Source organism: Myripristis murdjan, chromosome 8 (genome assembly GCF_902150065.1).
Source record: "Myripristis murdjan chromosome 8, fMyrMur1.1, whole genome shotgun sequence".
NCBI classification, from domain to species: Eukaryota; Metazoa; Chordata; class Actinopteri; order Holocentriformes; family Holocentridae; genus Myripristis; species Myripristis murdjan.
Genome location: NC_043987.1, coordinates 6,116,995 through 6,137,500, shown reverse-complemented (window position 1 = coordinate 6,137,500; position 20,506 = coordinate 6,116,995). Strand labels below are relative to the sequence as shown.

The 20,506-nt window shown below is 42.7% G+C and overlaps 1 protein-coding gene across 1 annotated transcript in view; it reads right to left on the bottom strand.

The window, feature by feature from the left end:
* Positions 1 to 18,179, bottom strand: part of LOC115363072 (myosin-16-like) — a 31,245-nt gene extending 13,066 nt beyond the window's left edge. Inside the window, exons 1-23 of the mRNA XM_030057144.1 lie at positions 17,970 to 18,179; positions 17,628 to 17,771; positions 16,307 to 16,463; positions 15,826 to 15,853; positions 15,491 to 15,587; positions 14,713 to 14,805; positions 14,417 to 14,480; positions 14,049 to 14,147; positions 13,339 to 13,446; positions 12,956 to 13,090; positions 12,585 to 12,686; positions 12,298 to 12,464; positions 11,797 to 11,967; positions 10,453 to 10,629; positions 9,259 to 9,444; positions 7,427 to 7,514; positions 6,266 to 6,383; positions 2,982 to 3,102; positions 2,231 to 2,367; positions 2,000 to 2,081; positions 1,367 to 1,540; positions 401 to 481; positions 28 to 174 (exon numbers count right to left, since the gene is read on the bottom strand). Of these exons, the coding sequence (XP_029913004.1) occupies positions 28 to 174; positions 401 to 481; positions 1,367 to 1,540; positions 2,000 to 2,081; positions 2,231 to 2,367; positions 2,982 to 3,102; positions 6,266 to 6,383; positions 7,427 to 7,514; positions 9,259 to 9,444; positions 10,453 to 10,629; positions 11,797 to 11,967; positions 12,298 to 12,464; positions 12,585 to 12,686; positions 12,956 to 13,090; positions 13,339 to 13,446; positions 14,049 to 14,147; positions 14,417 to 14,480; positions 14,713 to 14,805; positions 15,491 to 15,587; positions 15,826 to 15,853; positions 16,307 to 16,463; positions 17,628 to 17,771; positions 17,970 to 18,179 (2,886 nt within the window). The remainder of the gene's footprint in view (positions 1 to 27; positions 175 to 400; positions 482 to 1,366; positions 1,541 to 1,999; positions 2,082 to 2,230; positions 2,368 to 2,981; positions 3,103 to 6,265; positions 6,384 to 7,426; positions 7,515 to 9,258; positions 9,445 to 10,452; positions 10,630 to 11,796; positions 11,968 to 12,297; positions 12,465 to 12,584; positions 12,687 to 12,955; positions 13,091 to 13,338; positions 13,447 to 14,048; positions 14,148 to 14,416; positions 14,481 to 14,712; positions 14,806 to 15,490; positions 15,588 to 15,825; positions 15,854 to 16,306; positions 16,464 to 17,627; positions 17,772 to 17,969) is intronic.
* Positions 18,180 to 20,506: the final 2,327 nt, after the last annotated feature.

Below are 20,506 nucleotides of genomic sequence, written 5' to 3'. Positions count from 1 at the left end.
TCTTTCTCTCCCTCTCCTCCTCCCTACCTGCTTCTCCCTCTCAAGCTTGGCCAGCGTGGACTCCAGAGCCTCCAGGTCTCTCTTCAGCTCGGTCAGCTCCCCCTCCAGCTGCCTCCTCTGGGCGTGGAGGGCGGCCGTGCTGCCCTCCTCCTCCTCCAGGCGCTCGCGCAGATCCTGCATTCAGAGTTGAGGAGTTTATGCATGACGTGTTTATGTAACAGGAACATAAATATGCAAAAATGACAGAAATTTATTTCACGTTACACACGCTTGTTGCTTTATTTCTACGCTGGTACTGTGCACCTAAGTGGAACTGTCTTGCTAAAATAAATGTTAAGTAAATAATAAGTAAATAAACAAACATTTGTATTCATGCCATAGTGTGTGTACATCATGTTACCTGCACTGACTCCTCCAGCTGGACCTTTTGGTGCATCAGCTGGGTGCAGCGCTCCTCAGCATCACCCAGCGTGTCCTGCTCCTGGGGGGAGATGAACAGGGAAAATGTGTGTGTGTGTATGTGTGTGTGTGTCTTTGTCCACATTAATTAATTTGATAACAGAAGTCACCGCCTTCAGATGAGAATGGACTCCCTGGAAGGAAGGCTCTGACATTATAAACCTCACTTATCAGTTTCTGTTTTTTTGTGTTTTGTTTTGTTTTTTTTCATGGAAATTTATATTTACATGTTAGCAGCACTAAATCAGGTTTTGAGGACATCAGCATGCACAAATCATATTAGGCAACATTTGCGGTGTCACGATATACCGGTATTGACGATAACCGTGACATTTAAAAATGAAATATTGATATCATGTTAATAATATGCATATGATAATATTGTGTAAATAATCCAACACCTGTTAAAGCATTTCTTTCCCTTCTTGCTTTGTCTCACATCCCCCAGCACCATAAACACACACACACACACCCACTCACAACACACACACACACACACAGGGTGCACACACAGACTCTCTCAGCCTCCCTACATGTGTATTTTGTGTGTAATTCATTTGCCAAAAATGCAACAAAAAGTACAATAAACAAAGTAAAAAAAAATTTGAATTTGACTGATCATGTTTTTTCTTTTTTCAATTTTCTATAAATATTGTGATAATATCATTTTGGCCATGATAATAACACCTGATATCATGGCGGCCCGGCGTAACATCAGTAAGGTGCACACAGAACACTTGTGTTTACCAAGCTGGCCAGCCTGTGGTCACAGTGCACCAAAGGGTGCTGAAGGGACAAGGGAGAAAGAGCTAATATTGGAGAACAGCATAAAGCTATCTAGGTGAAAAACAATCTGACCACAACGACTAAAAACAGGAGTCGTGCGTAAACTGGGCTGTGTGCTTACTGCAGCCAGCGCCAGGGCGAGGTCGTTCTTTTCCTGCGACAGAGTGACCATCTTCCCCTCCAGATCTTTGATCTTGCCCTCCAGCTCTGCGACCTTCTCCACCGCCTCCCGCAGCTCCTCCTCCTTGGCCTTGAAGGCGTCTTCCTGACGGGCAACCATCAGCAGAGGCTTCACCTGGAGGAAATGAGTAAATAGTCCCATGGTAAATTGTTTTTGCCTCGAAGATGCTAAGAGACGGGTTAGGGAAGAGAAATAGGAAGGAGAAAAAGCAAGCGATTGATGGAGACAGTGTACATTTCAGGTTTAAGTGTGTGTGTGTGTGTGTGTGCACTTGTAGATGCTACAAAGTGAGGAACAGAATGCGTTTTTTAACCAACAGAATGGGGATATTTTTGAGAAGTGAGGACATTTTGGCTGCTCCTCCCAACTATAAAGTCAAATTTTAGCTTATTGGTTAAGTTTAGGGTTCAGGTTAGAATTAGGTTTCGGTTAAGGTTAGGGTAAGGGTTTAGATTAGGCATGTGTTGGTTATGGTTAAGACAAGGGAAAGGCTGTGGAAGACTGTAAAAAATTAATGGAAGTCAATATAATGTCCTCACAACGATAAAAAGACAAGAATGTGTGTGTGTGTACCTTTGTGTAGAGTTTCCACCAGCCCCAGTACCGCAGCTGAAGGAATTTCCTCACATTGCGCTGGATAGCCATCAATGCAATTCTGCATCACACACACACACACAAACACACACACACACACATACACATACAAAAAAACATTAGCATACACCCAAACATAAATCTAAAGCATAAATCTATTAAAAAATCCTCACACACACCACACACACAAACACATCGACACATGCTGACCGTCTATCCAGCATCTTCTTAAACTCGATCCTCATCAGAGTTCCTCTGAGCCGAGCCTGAAACATGGTCATGATCTTGGCCAGACGCTCATCACGCATGTCCTCCAGCTTGGCCAGGACGCCTGCACGGAAGAACACCTGGGAGCAGGGCAAAGGATTGTGGGTGATGGAAGAAAAAGGAGAAGAAGATGAAGATAAGAAGAATGGAAAGGGAAGGATACAGAAGGAGTAAAGGGAATACTGATGTGCATGTTGTGACAGCTCAACACCAGTTTATAGTGAATATTGTAATGAATGAAAGGCACGTTTGGTCACAAGATCAATCCACCAATCGCAAAACATGATCAATAGAAATATTATTGTGTTTTATAAAGGGCATTAGTACCAAGGATACAGTAAGATAGTCTTAAATTCTTGGTTGACCAAATGATATGTTTTACAAGTGCTAAATTTCTAGATAATATGCATGAAAACTTTAGTTAATGATTTTCCCCCAAAAAGTAAAGTTTATTAAAGTTTATGAAATGAGCTTATCAGGTAAAACAGTTGGGGAAAAAATAATTAGGAAGGGAACTGAATTAGTTACAACCTTTATTGTTCTCACTGTCATTAGTTTGTATTCGTTTGCCTGTCGTTGCTCTGCAAAAGACTGTGTTTTGTTAAATTTCACTAAGAAGCTGTTAACAGTGGCGCTTACTCTCAGCACCAGCACTGTTTTGGTGCAAATATTGTTCTGTGGAACAGCGGGGTACCTTGCTGTGCCCGATGCGGTACTCTGTATTATCCAGTTGGATGGAATTAAGGATGAGCTCCGAGGCCTTCTTGTTGTCAACAAATCCCTTGGGGATCACGTTGGGGTTCAGGATGTAGTACCTGAGAGACAGGAGGAGGAGGAGGGAAAGGGATGAGGAGGAGAAGCCAAATGGAAATGGAGATGAAAGAGGAGGAGAAAATAAAGTAGGATCAGAAGCAGGAGAATGAAAAATCGGGAGTGTGAGGGGGCAAAAGGAGATGGCGGACAGAAAAATCTTTTATCAAATATAAGATGAAATTCATTGTACTCTAGTAGGGATGCACAATAATATGGGCATGCCATCAATATTGGCTGATATCAGCTTTAATATGAAAGGCATTGGCCCAAAATGAAAATTTCTGCTGATATGACATGCTGATACATGACAAAGGTCAAATCTGCGATGGTTGTGGCTGTTGTCAGGATTGTCTCATCCAAGCCTATTTAAGCATGTTTTACATAACCTAAGCTGAAGCAGTTTTATTTTGCCCAGTGCATGCGTACATTTTGAAAAGCATTGTATTTTATGTCTGCATAAAAATAAGAGAAGGCATAATAATATGTTAATTCCACTTCAGGAGAGACTTAGTGTTCTCTGCAATTCAGAGGGAAAAAAATATGTTCATATATCGGTATCAGCCAAAAGAGTTGTAAAATAATGGCATATAGGAATATTGGCAAAAAAGTAGTAAGTAGTAGAAGAAAGAAGGAATATACTTTGAAAGTGAGACAGATGTTGATAAATGCATTATTGTTTTTGAAATGGGCTGCTGCTTATCTGGAAAAAATGTTAAGGGCTGCATGAAGGGCAAGGAACAAATGAATCAGATAGATTTGTCATAATTTCCATCAGTACCTTTAAGAGTTAACCTTAAAGAGGACTGACATGGAGGAGGAGCAGCTCAAAATCATTTCACTTCAGTGAAACGGAAACTTACTTTCACAGTAACGCCAACTCTAACCATCTGAGGTTTTCCACAGAAAGTGAGAAAGGTGAGAACGGTGAGTTCACTGTTTCCACATGCTAATCTGTTATTGCCTGATCTTATTGGATGTCTAAACTACATCTATTGCTTGGTATAAAACCATTTACTCATGCTGACAATTCCATTTAACCTCTGGTGCAGTGTATTCCATTGGTGCAGCTGCGTTTTGTAGTTTTGTCTTTGGACTCTTTGGACATTAAGCTGATGCACTGATCAAAAGTTACTTCTAATCAAAGTTTTATCATACAAAAACTTGATTTCTCTGTCATGAGTATGGGGCATTTCCTTCTTTTTTTCTCATAGCCTCTCTCCAACCTTTTTGGCTTTGCAGATGTGGCAAAGTGCTTCCCGATCTGAAGACCAGCTCAAATGTTGGATTTGTCTGGACGTTTTCAGTCGGCCTTTAGCTCTTCCATGTGGACACAACTTCTGCAAAGCCTGCATTAGCAAATACTGGAACACCAAACACTTTTGTGACTGTCCAGTGTTTAAAGGGCCTTTTGTGACAAGACCAGATCTTTTTGTCAATACTTTTATCTTTGAGATCGCTGCCCAGTTCCAAAGTTCAGCTCACATCAAAGCCCCCAGCAGCAACATCGTCCATCAAGACACTGCCAGGCTGGTATTTCTGCTGGCAGAAATGCCCTATGAGGTCTGCTCCAGCACCAAGCTGGAAGCCTGGAAATCCTCCTGGTGTGTCTGGTCTCTTACTGCGAGACTCACTTGGAGCTTCACCAGAGAGCTGCATTGCTCAAAGACACAAGCTGAAGCCTGTGCTGAACTTGGAGGACAGGTTGTGTAAAAGGCACAACAAGATGCTGGAGCTCTTCTGTAGGCACAACCAGATCTGTGTTTGCATCTTGTACTTGCAGGCAGATCATAAAGGCCACAATGTGGTTGTTTCAGATTATGAGTATAAAGAAAGGCAAGTTCAGATGGCCAGAAAAAAAAGCAGAAGCACAGCAAAAGATTGAAGAATGACATGAAAAAATTCAGCAGAGGCTGTTAAGGTCTTCACTGCGCTGATTGCTGCAGTTCAAAGAAACCAGGATGTTTCACTGAGGCAGTAAAGCTGAAAAGTTGAAAAGAGGGCAGTTGAGCACTGGGCCAAAGGATTAATCAAAGAGCTGGAGCCAGAGGAGCAGTGGCAACCTGGAGCAAGTCTTACACACTGAAGACCCCCTCCACCTCCTCATCCATCTCCACCCCTCCACAGGTCAGAAACTGGAGCGAGGTGAGCGTCCACAGTGGCCTGAGTGTGGAGAGTGTCCACACCGCTGTGGATCATCTGAGGAACGAGCTAGTAAAGGAAATAGAGAAGCTGCCAGAAGTGAAGCTGAGGAGGATCCGAAGTAGAGATGTGGTCGATGTGACTCTGGATCCTGATAGGGCACATCCACTTCTCATCCTATCTAAGGACAGGAAACAAGAGAGACTTGGAGACCAACATCAGAGACTTCCTGACAGCCCAAAGAGTTTTGATTTTTTTCTGTGTCCTGGGAAAAGAGGGCTTCTTCTTGAGGTTCTACTTTGAGGTTCAGGTCAAAGGGAATACTAATTTGAGCTTAGGAGTTGCAGGAGAGTCCTTACCTTTGTAGGGTTTATATATCAAGCCCAAATTCTGGTTGCAGCGGTTGAAGAGTGGAGAAAATTACTCATCAAGGGACTACAGTGTTACCCCCATCTGCCTGAAACGAAGCCCCAGAAGATCAGTGTGTTTGTGGATTATGAAGAAGGTCAGGTCTCATTTTGTGATGTGGAAACCAGGTCACCTCTCACTTGTTTTGTGGGCTGCATATTCAACAAGAAGCTCTATCCAATTTTATGCTCCAGTACTGCTGATGGCGACAAAAATTATGCTCCTCTGACTATCACCTCTGTTTGTTAAAAGCGTGCAACACCTTCTGTTTGTCACTTGTGTCTTTAAAAAAATCATTGCAGTTCTTGCAGCTTCAGATGCTTTACATTAATTTGATTTTATCTTCAATGACAGAAAGATTATCTATCTTCAGGGCAAGTTTTCTTGAAAATACTGCATCATAGTATATTTGCTGACACTGATTTCTACTATGTGGACTACGTGATGAAACTATAATTATGCTCTCAGAAACCAGCATCTGTTACAGCCTATGAAAACCAACCAATAAAAAGAATCTTTCATTTTCTAAGTGGATATAAACTTACAAGAGATAAAACATTTTAATATAACAGCAGGGACATTGAAATAGGACACAATATAGAAATAATGTAACCAGACCTCTGTTTGAATTCCGGGTACTGTAGCCTGTTGGGGAAACCCTTCCTGCAGATGCGGATGCCCTCCAGCACGCCGTTACAGGCCAGCTGGTGCAGGATCAGGTGGTTATCTGTCACACCTGGACAACAAACAGACACCTTCAATAATTTAATAAAGTAGATGCAGATGGTTCTGTGATCTGAGCGATTGCTGCAGGGTGAGGAAGAGCGTAGTAGTCTTGTGCCCTCAAGAATGTGTGACCCAGTGCAACAAGCACTCTCTTGTCTGAAATGTACCGACAACCAAGGACACGCTAACTGATTACTGAAAGTCGACAGATGTCTGGGAATCACTGTTGGCAGTATTGTTTCTTTGTATTATTATGACTGTATGATTATGATCATGTAGCCTTCTAAACATTTTATCTGTTCTCTCTAGTTTCTGTCCTCTAGGTGGCGCTTCCAGATGATTATGACCACCAAGGTGTGGTTAGGGTTAGGGTTAGGGTTAGGGCAGAGTCAAGAGCTACTGTGCTGAATTAAGTGCACAGGTGGGACAGTGTGTGAGAGTTTCACAAATCTAGGGTTACCATGTAGACATGAGCTCTAATTCCTTGAGTCAGCAATGAGACCGTGTGTGTTTTTAATTAATCATCTGCTGTTCCGTGTTTTAAATGTCCAAAATGTTTCCAAAGTTTGCTGTGTGCCAAAATTCCATTGCGGGACAGTCAAGACTTGACTTGAGGAGTTTGGTTACTCATTGTAAAGAATCTTCTTCTCAATTTGTCTTGGAGAAAATGAACTTCTCAAGCACATAAAAATGCACCTGTAAATATTAGAGCAGGCATGATGTACATTCAAACAGACAATTCTTGAAAAAAAGTGCTGCAGTTTGTATTTTTATACTTTGAGTACATTTCAGAGCCTGTACTTTTGGCTTTTACTTGAGTTAAGAAGTTGAAGCAGTACTTCTGCTTTTATCTGTCTTTTTTTACACAATCTGTACTTCTACTGGAGTAGAAAATGTGCGTACTTTTGCAACCTCAGCACACAGAGTGGGAAACACACACACTCTTGTAAAATTAGCAGTGAAATCTGAGAGAAAAGGCATTTGAGATGGTACAAATAAAGACAGACAACCTGTGAAGATGGTGGTTAGTGGGCCGGCTCTGTACACACTGACCTGACTGCTTGAACTCATTAGGCACGATGCAGCGGACAAAGTGAGGAGCCGTGCTTCGCAGGGTGCTCATCAGCTTGTTCAGTTGTTCCTGTTGACAGTTACAGGAATGGGTGGGTTACTGTAGACATTAATTCCATTACGGCTGCCTCATCAAAACTGAAATTAGTTACATTCAAGAGATTAACCAAATTCAGTATGTTTTCTGATTATTTTCAGCTATGCTCAGATTGTCATATTTGAGGTATAACAGCACAGGTAAGAGGAAAATGGAGATAAGAGATAAAAATGGAGAGCACGCAGAGCACGTGTCACCACTCTATTGGCCTTCTAGGTGTCTGGCTATCACATTAAAAGCATTTCCTAAATTTTTTGCAAATACATATATAACCAGAATATGTTATTTTGTTTTGGCAATGTGATATAATACAGTTACATATTTGTATTTAGAATATGTAACATTACCATCAAACCCAGGATTTAGAGAAAGCTGGGGTTAAAGGACAGGTTATGAATGCAAGTATGTGAATGTATGTATGTACACTATATTACCAAAAGTATTCGCTCACCCATTCAAATGATCAGAATCAGGTGTCCTAATCACTTGGCCTGGCCACAGGTGTATAAAATCAAGCACTCAGGCATGCAGACTGTGAAACAAGACATTTGTGAAAGAATGGGCCGCTCTCAGGAGCTCAGTGAATTCCAGCATGGAACTGTCATAGGATGCCACCTGTGCAACAAATCCAGTCGTGAAATTTCCTCGCTCCTAAATATTCCACAGTCAACTGTCAGCTCTATTATAACAAAATGGAAGCGTTTGGGAACAACAGCAACTCAGCCACGAAGTGGTAGGCCACGTAAAGTGACGGAGAGGGGTCAGCGGATGCTGAAGCGCATAGTGCAAAGAGGTCGCCGACTTTCTGCACAGTCAGTTGCTACAGAGCTACAAACTTCATGTGACCTTCAGATTAGCCCAAGTACAGTACGCAGAGAGCTTCATGGAATGGGTTTCCATGGCCGAGCAGCTGCAGCCAAGCCACACATCACCAAGTGCAATGCAAAGCGTCGGATGCAATGGTGTAAAGCACGCCGCCACTGGCCTCTAGAGCAGTGGAGACGCGTTCTCTGGAGTGATGAATCACGCTTTTCCATCTGGCAATCTGATGGACGAGTCTGGGTTTGGAGGTTGCCAGGAGAACGGTACATTTCAGACTGCATTGTGCCGACTGTGAAATTTGGTGGAGGAGGAATTATGGTGTGGGGTTGTTTTTCAGGAGCTGGGCTTGGCCCCTTAGTTCCAGTGAAAGGAACTTTGAATGCTTCAGGATACCAAAACATTTTGGACAATTCCATGCTCCCAACCTTGTGGGAACAGTTTGGAGCGGGCCCCTTCCTCTTCCAACATGACTGTGCACCAGTGCACAAAGCAAGGTCCATAAAGACATGGATGACAGAGTCTGGTGTGGATGAACTTGACTGGCCTGCACAGAGTCCTGACCTGAACCCGATAGAACACCTTTGGGATGAATTAGAGCGGAGACTGAGAGCCAGGCCTTCTCGACCAACATCAGTGTGTGACCTCACCAATGCGCTTTTGGAAGAATGGTCAAAAATTCCTATAAACACTCTCCTCAACCTTGTGGACAGTCTTCCCAGAAGAGTTGAAGCTGTAATAGCTGCAAAAGGTGGACTGACATCATATTGAACTCTATGGGTTAGGAATGGGATGGCACTTCAGTTCATAGTATGAGTAAAGGCAGGTGAGCGAATACTTTTGGTAATATAGTGTATGTGTGTGTGTGTGTGTGTCATCTGTTTTGCATGTGCATTACTCTGTAGAAGTTGGAGACCGTCTGGAAGGAAGAGCCTTTCTTCTGCTTCTTGGTTCCTGCGGCGGCCTCCTCTTCTTTGAAGAGCAGAGCCAGCAGAGGCATGGAGGACTTCTGGAAGAGTCCCACCACCGTCTCATTTAGAGGGTCTTTGTTCTTCTCCAGCCAGCCGCCGATGTTGTAGCCCACCTGGGAGAGACACAAAGAAGTTCACTGTACTAATATACTCTTGCTGTTACTCACTATGCATTGTGTAGTACCACTGTGTCTGCAAAGGACACATTTTGAAAAACAAGTATTTGTTTTTTAATTGATGTCTCCCATTTGGAGTTGGCTGGTTATGGTTTGCGTTCTAATGAATTCTATCAACTGTCTGTCTCTAACATATGTATGAGTCTGGGCATAAGAGCCTTTATATACTCAGTTTCCTATACCTAGAAGACTCCTATGAGGGATCAGATTTCACTGGAAATTGTCTATGCCCAATCAGATTTATGAATGGACTGCTTTTTTTTTTTTTTTTTTTCAGCTTATTGTTTTTCATGACAAATTAGCTTCCTATATTCCATTTGGCTTTAAAACTGTTTTATGTTTTATTTCTTGAAACTTTTGGGTATATCCTTACTATTTGTGTCCAGGTTGCTCTTGGAAAAAGATTTTAACCTGGTTAAATAGCAATTACATAAAAATATACAAACAAATTAAAAAAAAAAAAAAAAATGAGAAGCATCATTGATTTTGTGCACAATATGTATGCATTAAATAACGGTATACACACTTATAACAGAAACCTCTACAGATTACATGCTGAACATACATGGAGAGACACTGCATGTTTGTGCTTTTCTATCCTAGAAAAGAAAGACTAATATTACCTCAAGAAGATTCAGAGATCCCAGGCAAAATGGATTTGGCAGAATTTTTTTTTTTAATTTCATAATGAATAACCAAACAGAATGAAGGCTTTCTATTCAATTTCATAGTGCTTTGATTCTCTTTTTGCACGCAACAAAAATACTTGTTACAGGAGTCATGTGCTGGGTCATTTTGTTCAGATTTAACCAGCAGAATCATGGGGAGAACGGACAACACAGAAACACACTCATTCCTGCGCATTCCTTGGGAACTATTTGTGTATTTTCCACTTAACAACATTTTATGAAGCCTCATAAGGCCCTAAGACAGTCCGGTACCCACCGTGCCGGCGTAGTGCACCAGCTCAAAGTGGGTCTCGGCTCCTTTCTTCCCGCCTTTGGGCTTGAGGAAGTTGGAGGACTTTCCCAGGTGGTTGTCGTAGAGAGCTGTCTTGAAGGTCATATCTGTCGCCTTGGGAAACACACACTGCTCCTCCAGGATGGAGAAAATCCCCATCGGCTGGAGAGGACAAAGAGAGAGGGAGGTAGAAAGAGGGGGAGAGGACAGACCAAGGGTAGAAGACAGGGTAAGAGTAAAAGAGAGGGGGGTGAGGGAGGAAGGAGTTGATGGTGGGAGAGAGGAGGGATGGAGGGAAGGGATATGGGAGAAGGACAGAGGTAGATAGCAACAGAGAGAAAGGAGAAGAGGTAAAGGAGAAAGAAACAGAAATAGAGAAATGAGGGCAGGAGGAGGGGGAGAAAGGGGTGATGTGAAAAGAAAGAAAGAAGAAGTGAGAGAGGGAAAGAGAGAGAAAGCAGGAGGAAAATGAGAACAAGAGGACAGAAGAGACAGAAAGGGACAGAAAAAAATGGAGGAAATATGCATATATCTATTTCTATGCACTGATGGATATTGTGAACACTGTGAACACTGACCAGCATTGGAAAGTAACCAAGTACATTTAGTTGAGTACTTAAGTACATTTTTCAAGTGTCTGTACTTTACCTGAGTATTTTTTTTTTAAACTTATGACTTTTATTCCACTGCATTTCAAAGACAAAAAATGTTCCTTTGATTTCATTACATTTCTGTGAGGGGTGTTGTTCCTCGCTACTTACTGAGCACAGCTTTGAAGTCAGCTCTTGAATTTTTTTCTTTTGTAAAATCTGATTGGCCACACGCTGTGTTCCTCTCAGGATAAAAAGCAATCAGAGTCCCCACTCTCAATTGGATTTGAATCAAAAGTGGAAATATGGAAATACGTCACCTAGTTCTGAGAATCAAGCGCAGGCAAGACATCTGCTCTCAAAAGTAAAACGCATAAACTTCATTTATTTGCAAATCTCAAAGACTAACCCGTCGGAGGTGAGAGTTTTTGTGTAGCAGAGAGGATCTACAAGCACGTCAGTGCATCATCAGATGGTTTCAGAGTTACAAGGCTCTGTAAACGCATCATGAAAACAATACAGCAATGTACTGATATTAAAAAGAAAATGCACTTTTGTTAAAAGGAAGTACCCCAGTACATTAAATCAATTAAAAAACTGACTGAGCAACTTTCACTTACAGGGGAGTAATATTTGAGCAGGAGAAAGGGTTGTGTGTACTTTGTCTGTACCACTGACACTGACTATGGCTGTAAATGTCAGTTTGTTTGTTTTTTTTTCTGTGGATTATGTGTGTCACCTTCTCCAACAGGTCAATGCAGGCCTGCAGGTCCAGGCCAAAGTCGATGAAGACCCAGTCGATGCCCTCCTTCTTGTACTCCTCCTGCTCCAGCACAAACATGTGGTGGTTGAAGAACTGCTGCAGCTTCTCGTTGGTGAAGTTGATGCACAGCTGCTCAAAGCTGTTAAACTGGGGGGTTGCGGGAGGCAGAAAGATATATGTAATTAATGCAACCCTAACCCTAACCCTAACCCTAATGAAACAGTTCAGAATTCTTGTTCTTTGTTTTTTATTTAAACTTACACCAAGAATTCAATACAATATGTTGAATGGGGCCTGTGCTTGTGTGCTGTAAAGGCTGTACAACACAGCAACATGGAATAAAGAGGAATAAAGTTCCTGAACAGCAGCATTGATTGTTCTGTGTTACGAATGTGTTGGCTGTAATTTCATATTGTGCTGTGCATTTTTGGCTTTGATCTATCTATTGATCCATCCATCCATCCATCTGTATCTTACCTCAAAGATCTCGAACCCAGCAATGTCCAGCACTCCTATGAAATACTGGCGCTGCATCTTGGTGTCCAGCGTCTTGTTGATGCGGGTCACCATCCACTTGAACATGCGGTCGTACACGGCCTTGCCCAGAGCGCCGATGGAGTACACACACTGGTCCTGGGTCTGACCTTTCCGAGGACAAAAGCTCACATTTGACTCGCTTGCAAGTTGCAATCAAGAGTCTTGCTATACTCTCAAACAAGATGCCACAAAAACAGTTGTGAGTACTGATAACGTCTTGGTGATACCTTTGGTCACAAACTCGTTGCCGACCTTGACACGAGGGCGGGTGATGCCCTTCTGCAGCTCCCCGGAGTTGATGCCCATGAGGTGGGCGACTTTGTCAGCCACTGGGACAGGGAGGAGGACAGAGGAATAGACTCAACTCTTTGATTTCAAAATTGCACACAGGGAGAGGCAGGATTGATGGATCAAAAAATATACAGAGATGCTGGAGAATTTGAGGGGAATGGGATGGGATTGAGGTGGGATTTGAGCAAAAAAAAGGGAGATGTGAGATGTGAGAAAGAGGTAGCAGTGGAGAGAAATAAGGTAGAATAGATGGACAAGACTTGATGACAAAGGGAGGCAACTAGATACAGAAGGGGGCGCTGTTTACCCTCAGTGGTATCCACATCAGCCTGCTCCTCCCTGGCTTTCTGTTTGAACTTCATGTTGCCGAAGTGCATTATGCCTCCAGTCAGCTTGTACACACTCATTTTCTCTTCCGAAGTGAAACCCAGTACATCAAAGGCTTCCTGTAGACACACATATGCACACACAGAGGAGAGGAAGACAGAAAAAGAAAGAGAAAGAGTCAAAATTATACCCACCTAGGCTGCCACAAAGAGTACAATGGCGCCATCAAGAGGCTAACTAATTTTTTCAACTGGGCTGCTTCAGTTTGTTAAGCACAGAGACAGCTGGGTCAGATACATGGCAGAGGAGTTAACTCATACAAGACAAGTATGAATGTAAAGGTGGAAGGGAATGAGGGCTGACTCACATCGGTGAGCATTAGCTCCTCTCCGTCGTCCATGTTGTCCACCACAGTGACGCCCTGACAAATCCACACATAGTGTTTGGGGTCTGGATTTAGCAGCAGAGCCTCTGGAAGACACAGCAAGTAGGAATTTAAGTAAAACTCACCATTGAATATTAATGGTTATGACCAATCTGGAGTCATTAACTAATACTATGCACCATTTTATGTGGTTCTGTCTATTATCTATGCTTTTAAACATTGAGTAATTAACATCAGGCAACAACTTCTTTTTTAAATATGTCACGTTTTTGAACAAACGTCTTTATGCACACCAGTATTGTCCTGCACAATCCTCATATCTTTCGTTTTACTTTTTTGTAAAACACCATGAAAATTAACAAGTCACATATATCATATTTTAACTTCATACATTTCAATGCAGTTCTGAAAAAAAACTATTGAAATGTCATCATCATAGAGGTTTGTGGCATATTATTATGTTAATCATTCAAGTGTAAAATCTAATTTCACAAAGGCAGATGTAACAGAGGGAACAGTTTCAACTCGAGGCTCATTTTTAAACACGCGGTGATGGGTACAAAGTGGATGGTGAAAAGCTGAGATGTCTCCAGCAGCGGAGAGTGTCTCTAACCCCTCTTTACATTCCACAAAACGTGCACTTTAAATGAATAATAGTCAGTGGCACCGCCTGCTTCACTCGTCTCACCTAAGAGTTCTGGCCTCCTTCCAGACAGGAGCTGGTAGAAGATGTGGTAGCCTCTCTCAGCGGGCTGCTGGGAAATCACTCTGGACTTCTCTAACAGATCTGACACACACACACACACACACACACACACACACACACACACACACACATATAAAAGCCACAGACACACGAAGGCACACACCGTCCAGCCATCTTCACAAATGTTCCTCAGCCCGTGCCAAGTTTATTCATTTCACTGCCAATGTTTGCCACAGCAATATCTTTCTTTTCAGGAGACATGACACCACACTAAGATGTAGGACCTTGCTAAGCTGTGTTGACACTGATAATGCAGTAATAAATGAATACGTCGATAAATTCCCACTCACAGGTCTCGATGTTGGCACCGGCCAGCTTAGCTGTCGGCCCAAAGTGGATGCGGATGAACTTTCCCTGAATCGGAGACACACGTGCATTATGAAATATGCTTCTCAGAGTCTGTGCTCATACTGGTGTCAAATTTTGGTATTTTAATTTCATTTCACATTGTCAGTGTATGACATGATCACATGTTTTTTTTTTTTTATGTGTGTATGTGTCTGTGTGCATGCATGTGTGTGTGTGTGTGTGTGTGTGTGTGTGTGTGTGTGTGTGTGTGTGTGTGTGTGTGTGTGTGTGGTCTTACAAAGCGTGAGGAGTTGTTGTTCCTGGTGGTCTTGGCATTGCCAAATGCCTCTAGCACTGGGTTAGCCTGAATGATCTGGTCTTCCAGAGAGCCCTGCAGGACAGCAGAGTATAATACAACAGAAAGGAAAGGAAAGGAAAGGAAAGGAAAGGAAAGGAAAGGAAAGGAAAGGAAAGGAAAGGACAGGACAGGACAGGACAGGACAGGACAGGACAGGACAGGACAGGACAGGACAGGAAAGGAATAGAAGAAAAGGAAAGGAAAAGAAAGGAAAGGAAAGGAAAGGAAAGGAAAGGAAAGGACAGGACAGGACAGAACAGGACAGAACAGGACAGGACAGGAAAGGAAAGGAATAGAAGAAAAGGAAAGGAAAGGAAAGGAAAGGAAAGGAAAGGAAAGGAAAGGAAAGGAAAGGAAAGGACAGGACAGGACAGGACAGGACAGGACAGGACAGGACAGGAAAGGAAAGGAATAGAAGAAAAGGAAAGGAAAGGAAAGGACAGGACAGGACAGGAAAGGAAAGGAATAGAAGAAAAGGAAAGGAAAGGAAAGGACAGGACAGGACAGGAAAGGAAAGGAATAGAAGAAAAGGAAAGGAAAGGAAAGGAAAGGAAAGGAAAAGAAGTGAAAAAAGAAAATCTTTTTTACATAGTCTACTTCAGACAAAACAGCAATAGATGAAATTATTTTGTCTATGCACACACACACACACACACACACACACACACACACACACACACACACACACACACACACACACACACACACACACACTTGCCTTGGAGTCGGGTGCTTTGCTCCCAGAGGCTCCAACATTGGCAAAGTACTGGATGACCTTCTTTGTGTTCTCAGTCTTGCCGGCACCTGATTCTCCGCTGGAGGAGAAAGACAGAAAACAAATAAGAGTATGAATAAAGACATGAATGCTACGTAATGAAACAGCCGTTATGACTACTGTGGGATTAAAGCAGAACTATTTACAATGTGAGAGAGACGGGGATAAAAGCAGGTTAAGTTAATAATAGCTGGATATTTCTGAGTTGTTTGTAAGATACTATTTAATAAAAGGCAAATCCAAACACGTATATAAAAAAAGAGCCATGTCGTCCTTACGTGATCAGCATGGACTGGTTCTCATGCTCTGTGACAACAGCAGAAAGAGGGGGAAGGAGGGAGGAGAGAAAGAAAGGGGGAGAATAATTAGTGTTGATTTCCCTGTGAACAGATCAGAGGCTTGTTGATCCTGGCTGTCCGCTCTGGGCTGCGGGCCTGTCAGCAGACAGCTGTCAACTCTCCCCTGACACCACATAATGACTTCAAAGTATTTTCTATTCCCCGAGCAAATCACCACGCACCCGCCAAACCTCCAAATGCCCCCGCACCCGACCCCAGCAGCAAATGTGTAATGACTTTCAAACATCTCATCTGCAGCATCCCAAATCAGCACACATCCTCTTTGATTTCTCTTGCCCCACTCTTCTCTTCTTGCCTCTTCTCTGTTCTCATCGTCTCTGACCCCATGACGGACTGAAATGTTTGAGGACCTTCTCATTACTCCAAAATCCATAACTCTTAAGATCATGTTCCCCCTTACCCATCATCATATCATGGTAGGCGTTGTCAGAGATGGAGAAGAGGTGAGGAGGAACTTCGTTGCGTTTCTTCCCCTTATAGAGCTGGGCCACTTTGGCGCCATAGATGGGCAGCCATTTGTACGGGTTGATGGTCACGCAGAAGAGGCCGGAGTAGGTCTGGATTTAGAGGAAACACAAACAGGTAACGCACTGATACTAGTTAAACTGGGTGCAAAGCATCTTTTCTCTTTGTTTGAGATTAATATGTGTTTGCACATGGTCTCTGACCTAAATATATTTAATCAGCTAAACATGGACACGATATAGTTGCAGTGTTGTGGCCACAAATCTGGCTCATGACCACTGTCGCATGTCATCTTTACCCCCCCTCTTGTGCATTTAATCTGCCTTTCTGTTGACTGAGTTCTATCTATTTGTTCAAAAATACTATAAAAAACACTTTTCAAAAAGGATGTAATATATATGTACTGGGCACAGGGGACATATAGCGGATAGATAGATAGCTAGATAGATGCACTTTATTGATCCCAAAATTCTTGAAAATTCTTGTCACAGCTGCAAGTTGTCAAAACATTGCACAGGAATAATAGCAGACAATACAACATATACCTATCAACACTAGGAGAGAAATATATATCTTGAGAAAAATAAAACATTACAAATAACAAAATAAATAAACTGGATCATTACAAAGAATATAAGAAAAAAAGAAAAACCTTGGCATACCCCAAAAGTAATGAAAAATAAAATATACTAAAATAGAATTTAGTTTGTAAGGGTTGATGTTGTGCTCTCTATGACCTTTTCAAGGAACAGATCTCATAAAACATCAATATAAAGATATTTTGCCACATATTCCAAGTGCAATCTAGCTTTTAATCGGCCTTGGTCTTTCAAAATGTATCCATCCGCCTCAAATTTGTACTCATTGGGGACAGACAGATAAATTTTGCCAATGTTCTTCAAGAGAATATAGGTCCCTTGTTCCCAAGGGCTGTGGATTATATCAGGTATTTGTACCATGCATTGCTTTTGGAAAGACCTGCTACTCTTCAGTTTTTACATTTTAGTACATTTTCGATGGTTTGAGCTCCACAAATGAATACTGGTCCAGCTTCATCGTACAGAGTATCTGTAAAAAATCACCAATTCACCCAGAAACCATGGATAGACAGAATGCACTAGGGTTGAGTGGGAAAATATCTTCTTTTTCTCGTGTTTTAGGTGAACAGTTCCTTTAAATGAATGTGAGCAAAGCTTTGAGTGGGCTTTTTTTTTGGCATTGCACAGCATTCAGTGTTTGGTGACTGGCAGACTTACATAGATCCTCATGTTGACGTAGCGGCTGCGCAGGTTCTCCATGACGCTGGCTTCATTGAGGAAAGTGAGATTGGCCATGTCGCTGGCTTGGTAGAACTTCGGAGGATTCATCTGCTGAATGTCATCCTTCTTCACCGTCACCGTCTAAGGACATCCCCAGCATCATCATTTTCAATATCCAAGCATCATGGTTATCATTATTATCATAACCACAAATGTGCAACTTTGAAAACAGCAGTTCATAACGTATTTACAACTTCATTTACAATTCATTTTACTTCATATCAACTCAAACATGGGCACAGCTTTAAGTCAAATAGATTCAGCTTCACTGGGTCTTACAGTGTTCTTGCTGGTCTTGACGGTGACTTTGTCCCCCTCCTCAGACTGAACCTCTCCGGCAACGAAAGCCTCCTTCTCGTCTCTGACCCAGCAGGAGCGCTTGATGTCATACGGCTTGTTCATAGCGTCCAGACGCTCCTTCTCAGACGGAGCCAGGAACGGCATGGGGTCCACATCAGCCCCGCACTCCCCTTTGTATGCACCCGGCATGGCTGCTGCTGCTGCTGCGACCAACACACACCAAGTGACCGACTGGCCGGAAACACTCGCTCACCTACTGGCTGCTGTGGAGAGAGGCTGGGGCACAGACAGAGAGAACAAAGATGATGTTGCTGACATTAGTGTGAGAAGGAACGCTGGCTGGCAGTCCTGCAGATCCTGGTATTCCAAAACTATGGGTCAAGATCCAAAATTGGACTCAGGCCTGTTTCTGGTGATTTCTGACATGAGAATGGACATATCTCGATTTTGAGTCTTGGGGCCTCCATGACGTTTACTGACCTGTCAGCAGTGCCATTAGTGAGTACCAGAACCTGAGTTAGTGATTTTAAAACAGCAAACAGATACACAATAAATAAATAAATTCCTATCCTATCCTATCCTATCCTATCCAAACAGATACACAACACTCAGACAAGGCTGCAAAATGTTTTTCTAAAATGTATTAGGGCTAGGTAAAAATACTAACTTTCCAGTTTATGAGATCTTAAATCGAGTGATACGATATCGATTCTTAAAATCATGACATCATGCTCTATGCCTTTTGTCAGAGGATGTGTGAAGATTTTTATTAAATGTTATGTGTCGAGCTCCTCCGGTCCTGCAGATGTGGCCCGCTGAACTACTGGCCTACCAAAGCTCAGTTGACCAAATTACACGTTTTGAACGAATGAATCAAGAGCAGCGGGAGCTCCCACCCTGAAGGAAGCACCATCAAGCCTAAATGCAGATGTCACGGTGTATTTTGGTGAAAATGATGGTAAAGAAGAGTTGGACAAAAGCAAAGCCATATGTAAGCAGCATAACTGGTATTGTAATTCGGAGTGAGCTAGGCACATACTCACCGATGCAGGAGGCAGAGGTAGGCTCAGGAGGACTATGGGTGTGTGTGTTGACGCCAGGCTGTTATATACCAGCCACTCTCCTTCCTCATATGGTCACAACTCTGAAACCAGCCATCACCCTCAGGCCTCATCCTCCGTGTATTTAGGGTTTCCCAGGAAAGCCATCGGTCAGGCCTCAACCGCCCGCTTTCTGCACCCCATCGCTCTCCCATCCCAGTCCATGCCTCCACCCCTCGCTCTGAGTCCCACCGTGCGTCTCCGCTCCCACCCATCAATTGCTCGATGCCTGGGTCTCCGGTGGGACTGGGATGAGTAAGGCATCTTAAGTCAAAGACTGACTCATGGAGACGGCGTGGACTGCCAAGCAAAGACAGTGTTTCTGTCTTACACCTGTTTGGTAAAAAAAAAAAAAAAAAATGTTAATCGTTTGCTCTCAAATGATCAGAATCCTACTGGCTGCCCCAATTCAAACTCTAGTTTAAGTTAGTTCCACATCCTCCTCTCAAACAAGTTTAAACATGATCCACCAATTTCACAGTTCTTTGTGATCAAACACATTTACAGTAAAAGACACGTTTATCAGTGTCTGCCCACCAAGTTAACTTGAAATTGTCTCTTGTGGATTGCACAAGACGGGGCAGAAGCGTGAGCAGACAGCTGGGACCGAGCCGGGCTTGGTTGTGCGCCAACTATTAGAGGGTTGAGTCAACATTTGCCTCAGTAATTCACATATATGGTGCACACAGTCACACAGTTGTTCTCGCTGCCGTCAAGGAAACTTCAGTTTTGCCATCACTGTCTTACACCTATCCCAGTGTGTAGATCCTCCTTTGAACTGAAGCAGCTGTTGCTCTTATTCCCAAGAGGGGGCGCTAATAGTGACAGACAGACACCACTGGTAATGCACACACACACACACACTCACTGTCTCATGATTCGTGGTTAGAATAAGAATTCATTTAAACTGTTTAAATGTTTTTAAACAGTTGTGATGAGGAATATTCAAAGTTTGTGAAATTTCATAGATTCTAATTAGAAAAGTGGACCATTTTCCAACTCATGTATGCTCTATCTTTACCTACTCTTCTTTATCCTCTTCCTCTGGTAATATATTTTCTTCATTGCCTTTCTTCTTCTTCTTCTTCATTTAAATGGTTTTGTGAGAACACAGTAATTTGGCCACCCAAATGGATTTCCCAACTGTCCTTTGTAAAGACTGACTTCATCTTCATTAACTGTGTGTGTGCGTTCGTGTGTGTGTGTGTGCTTGTGTGTCTGTGCATGTGTGTGTCTGTGTGTATACCCAGAGGTATTGCTAAGTTTATCTTTTGGAATTCTCTAAGTAGCTGTGAACACACTTAGTTGGTCTCTGGAGTCCCGACGGCACTGCGAATAAGACACACAAGTGTAGACACACACACACACACACACACACCACATAAATGTACATGCTTAATCACACTAACAGCTGTA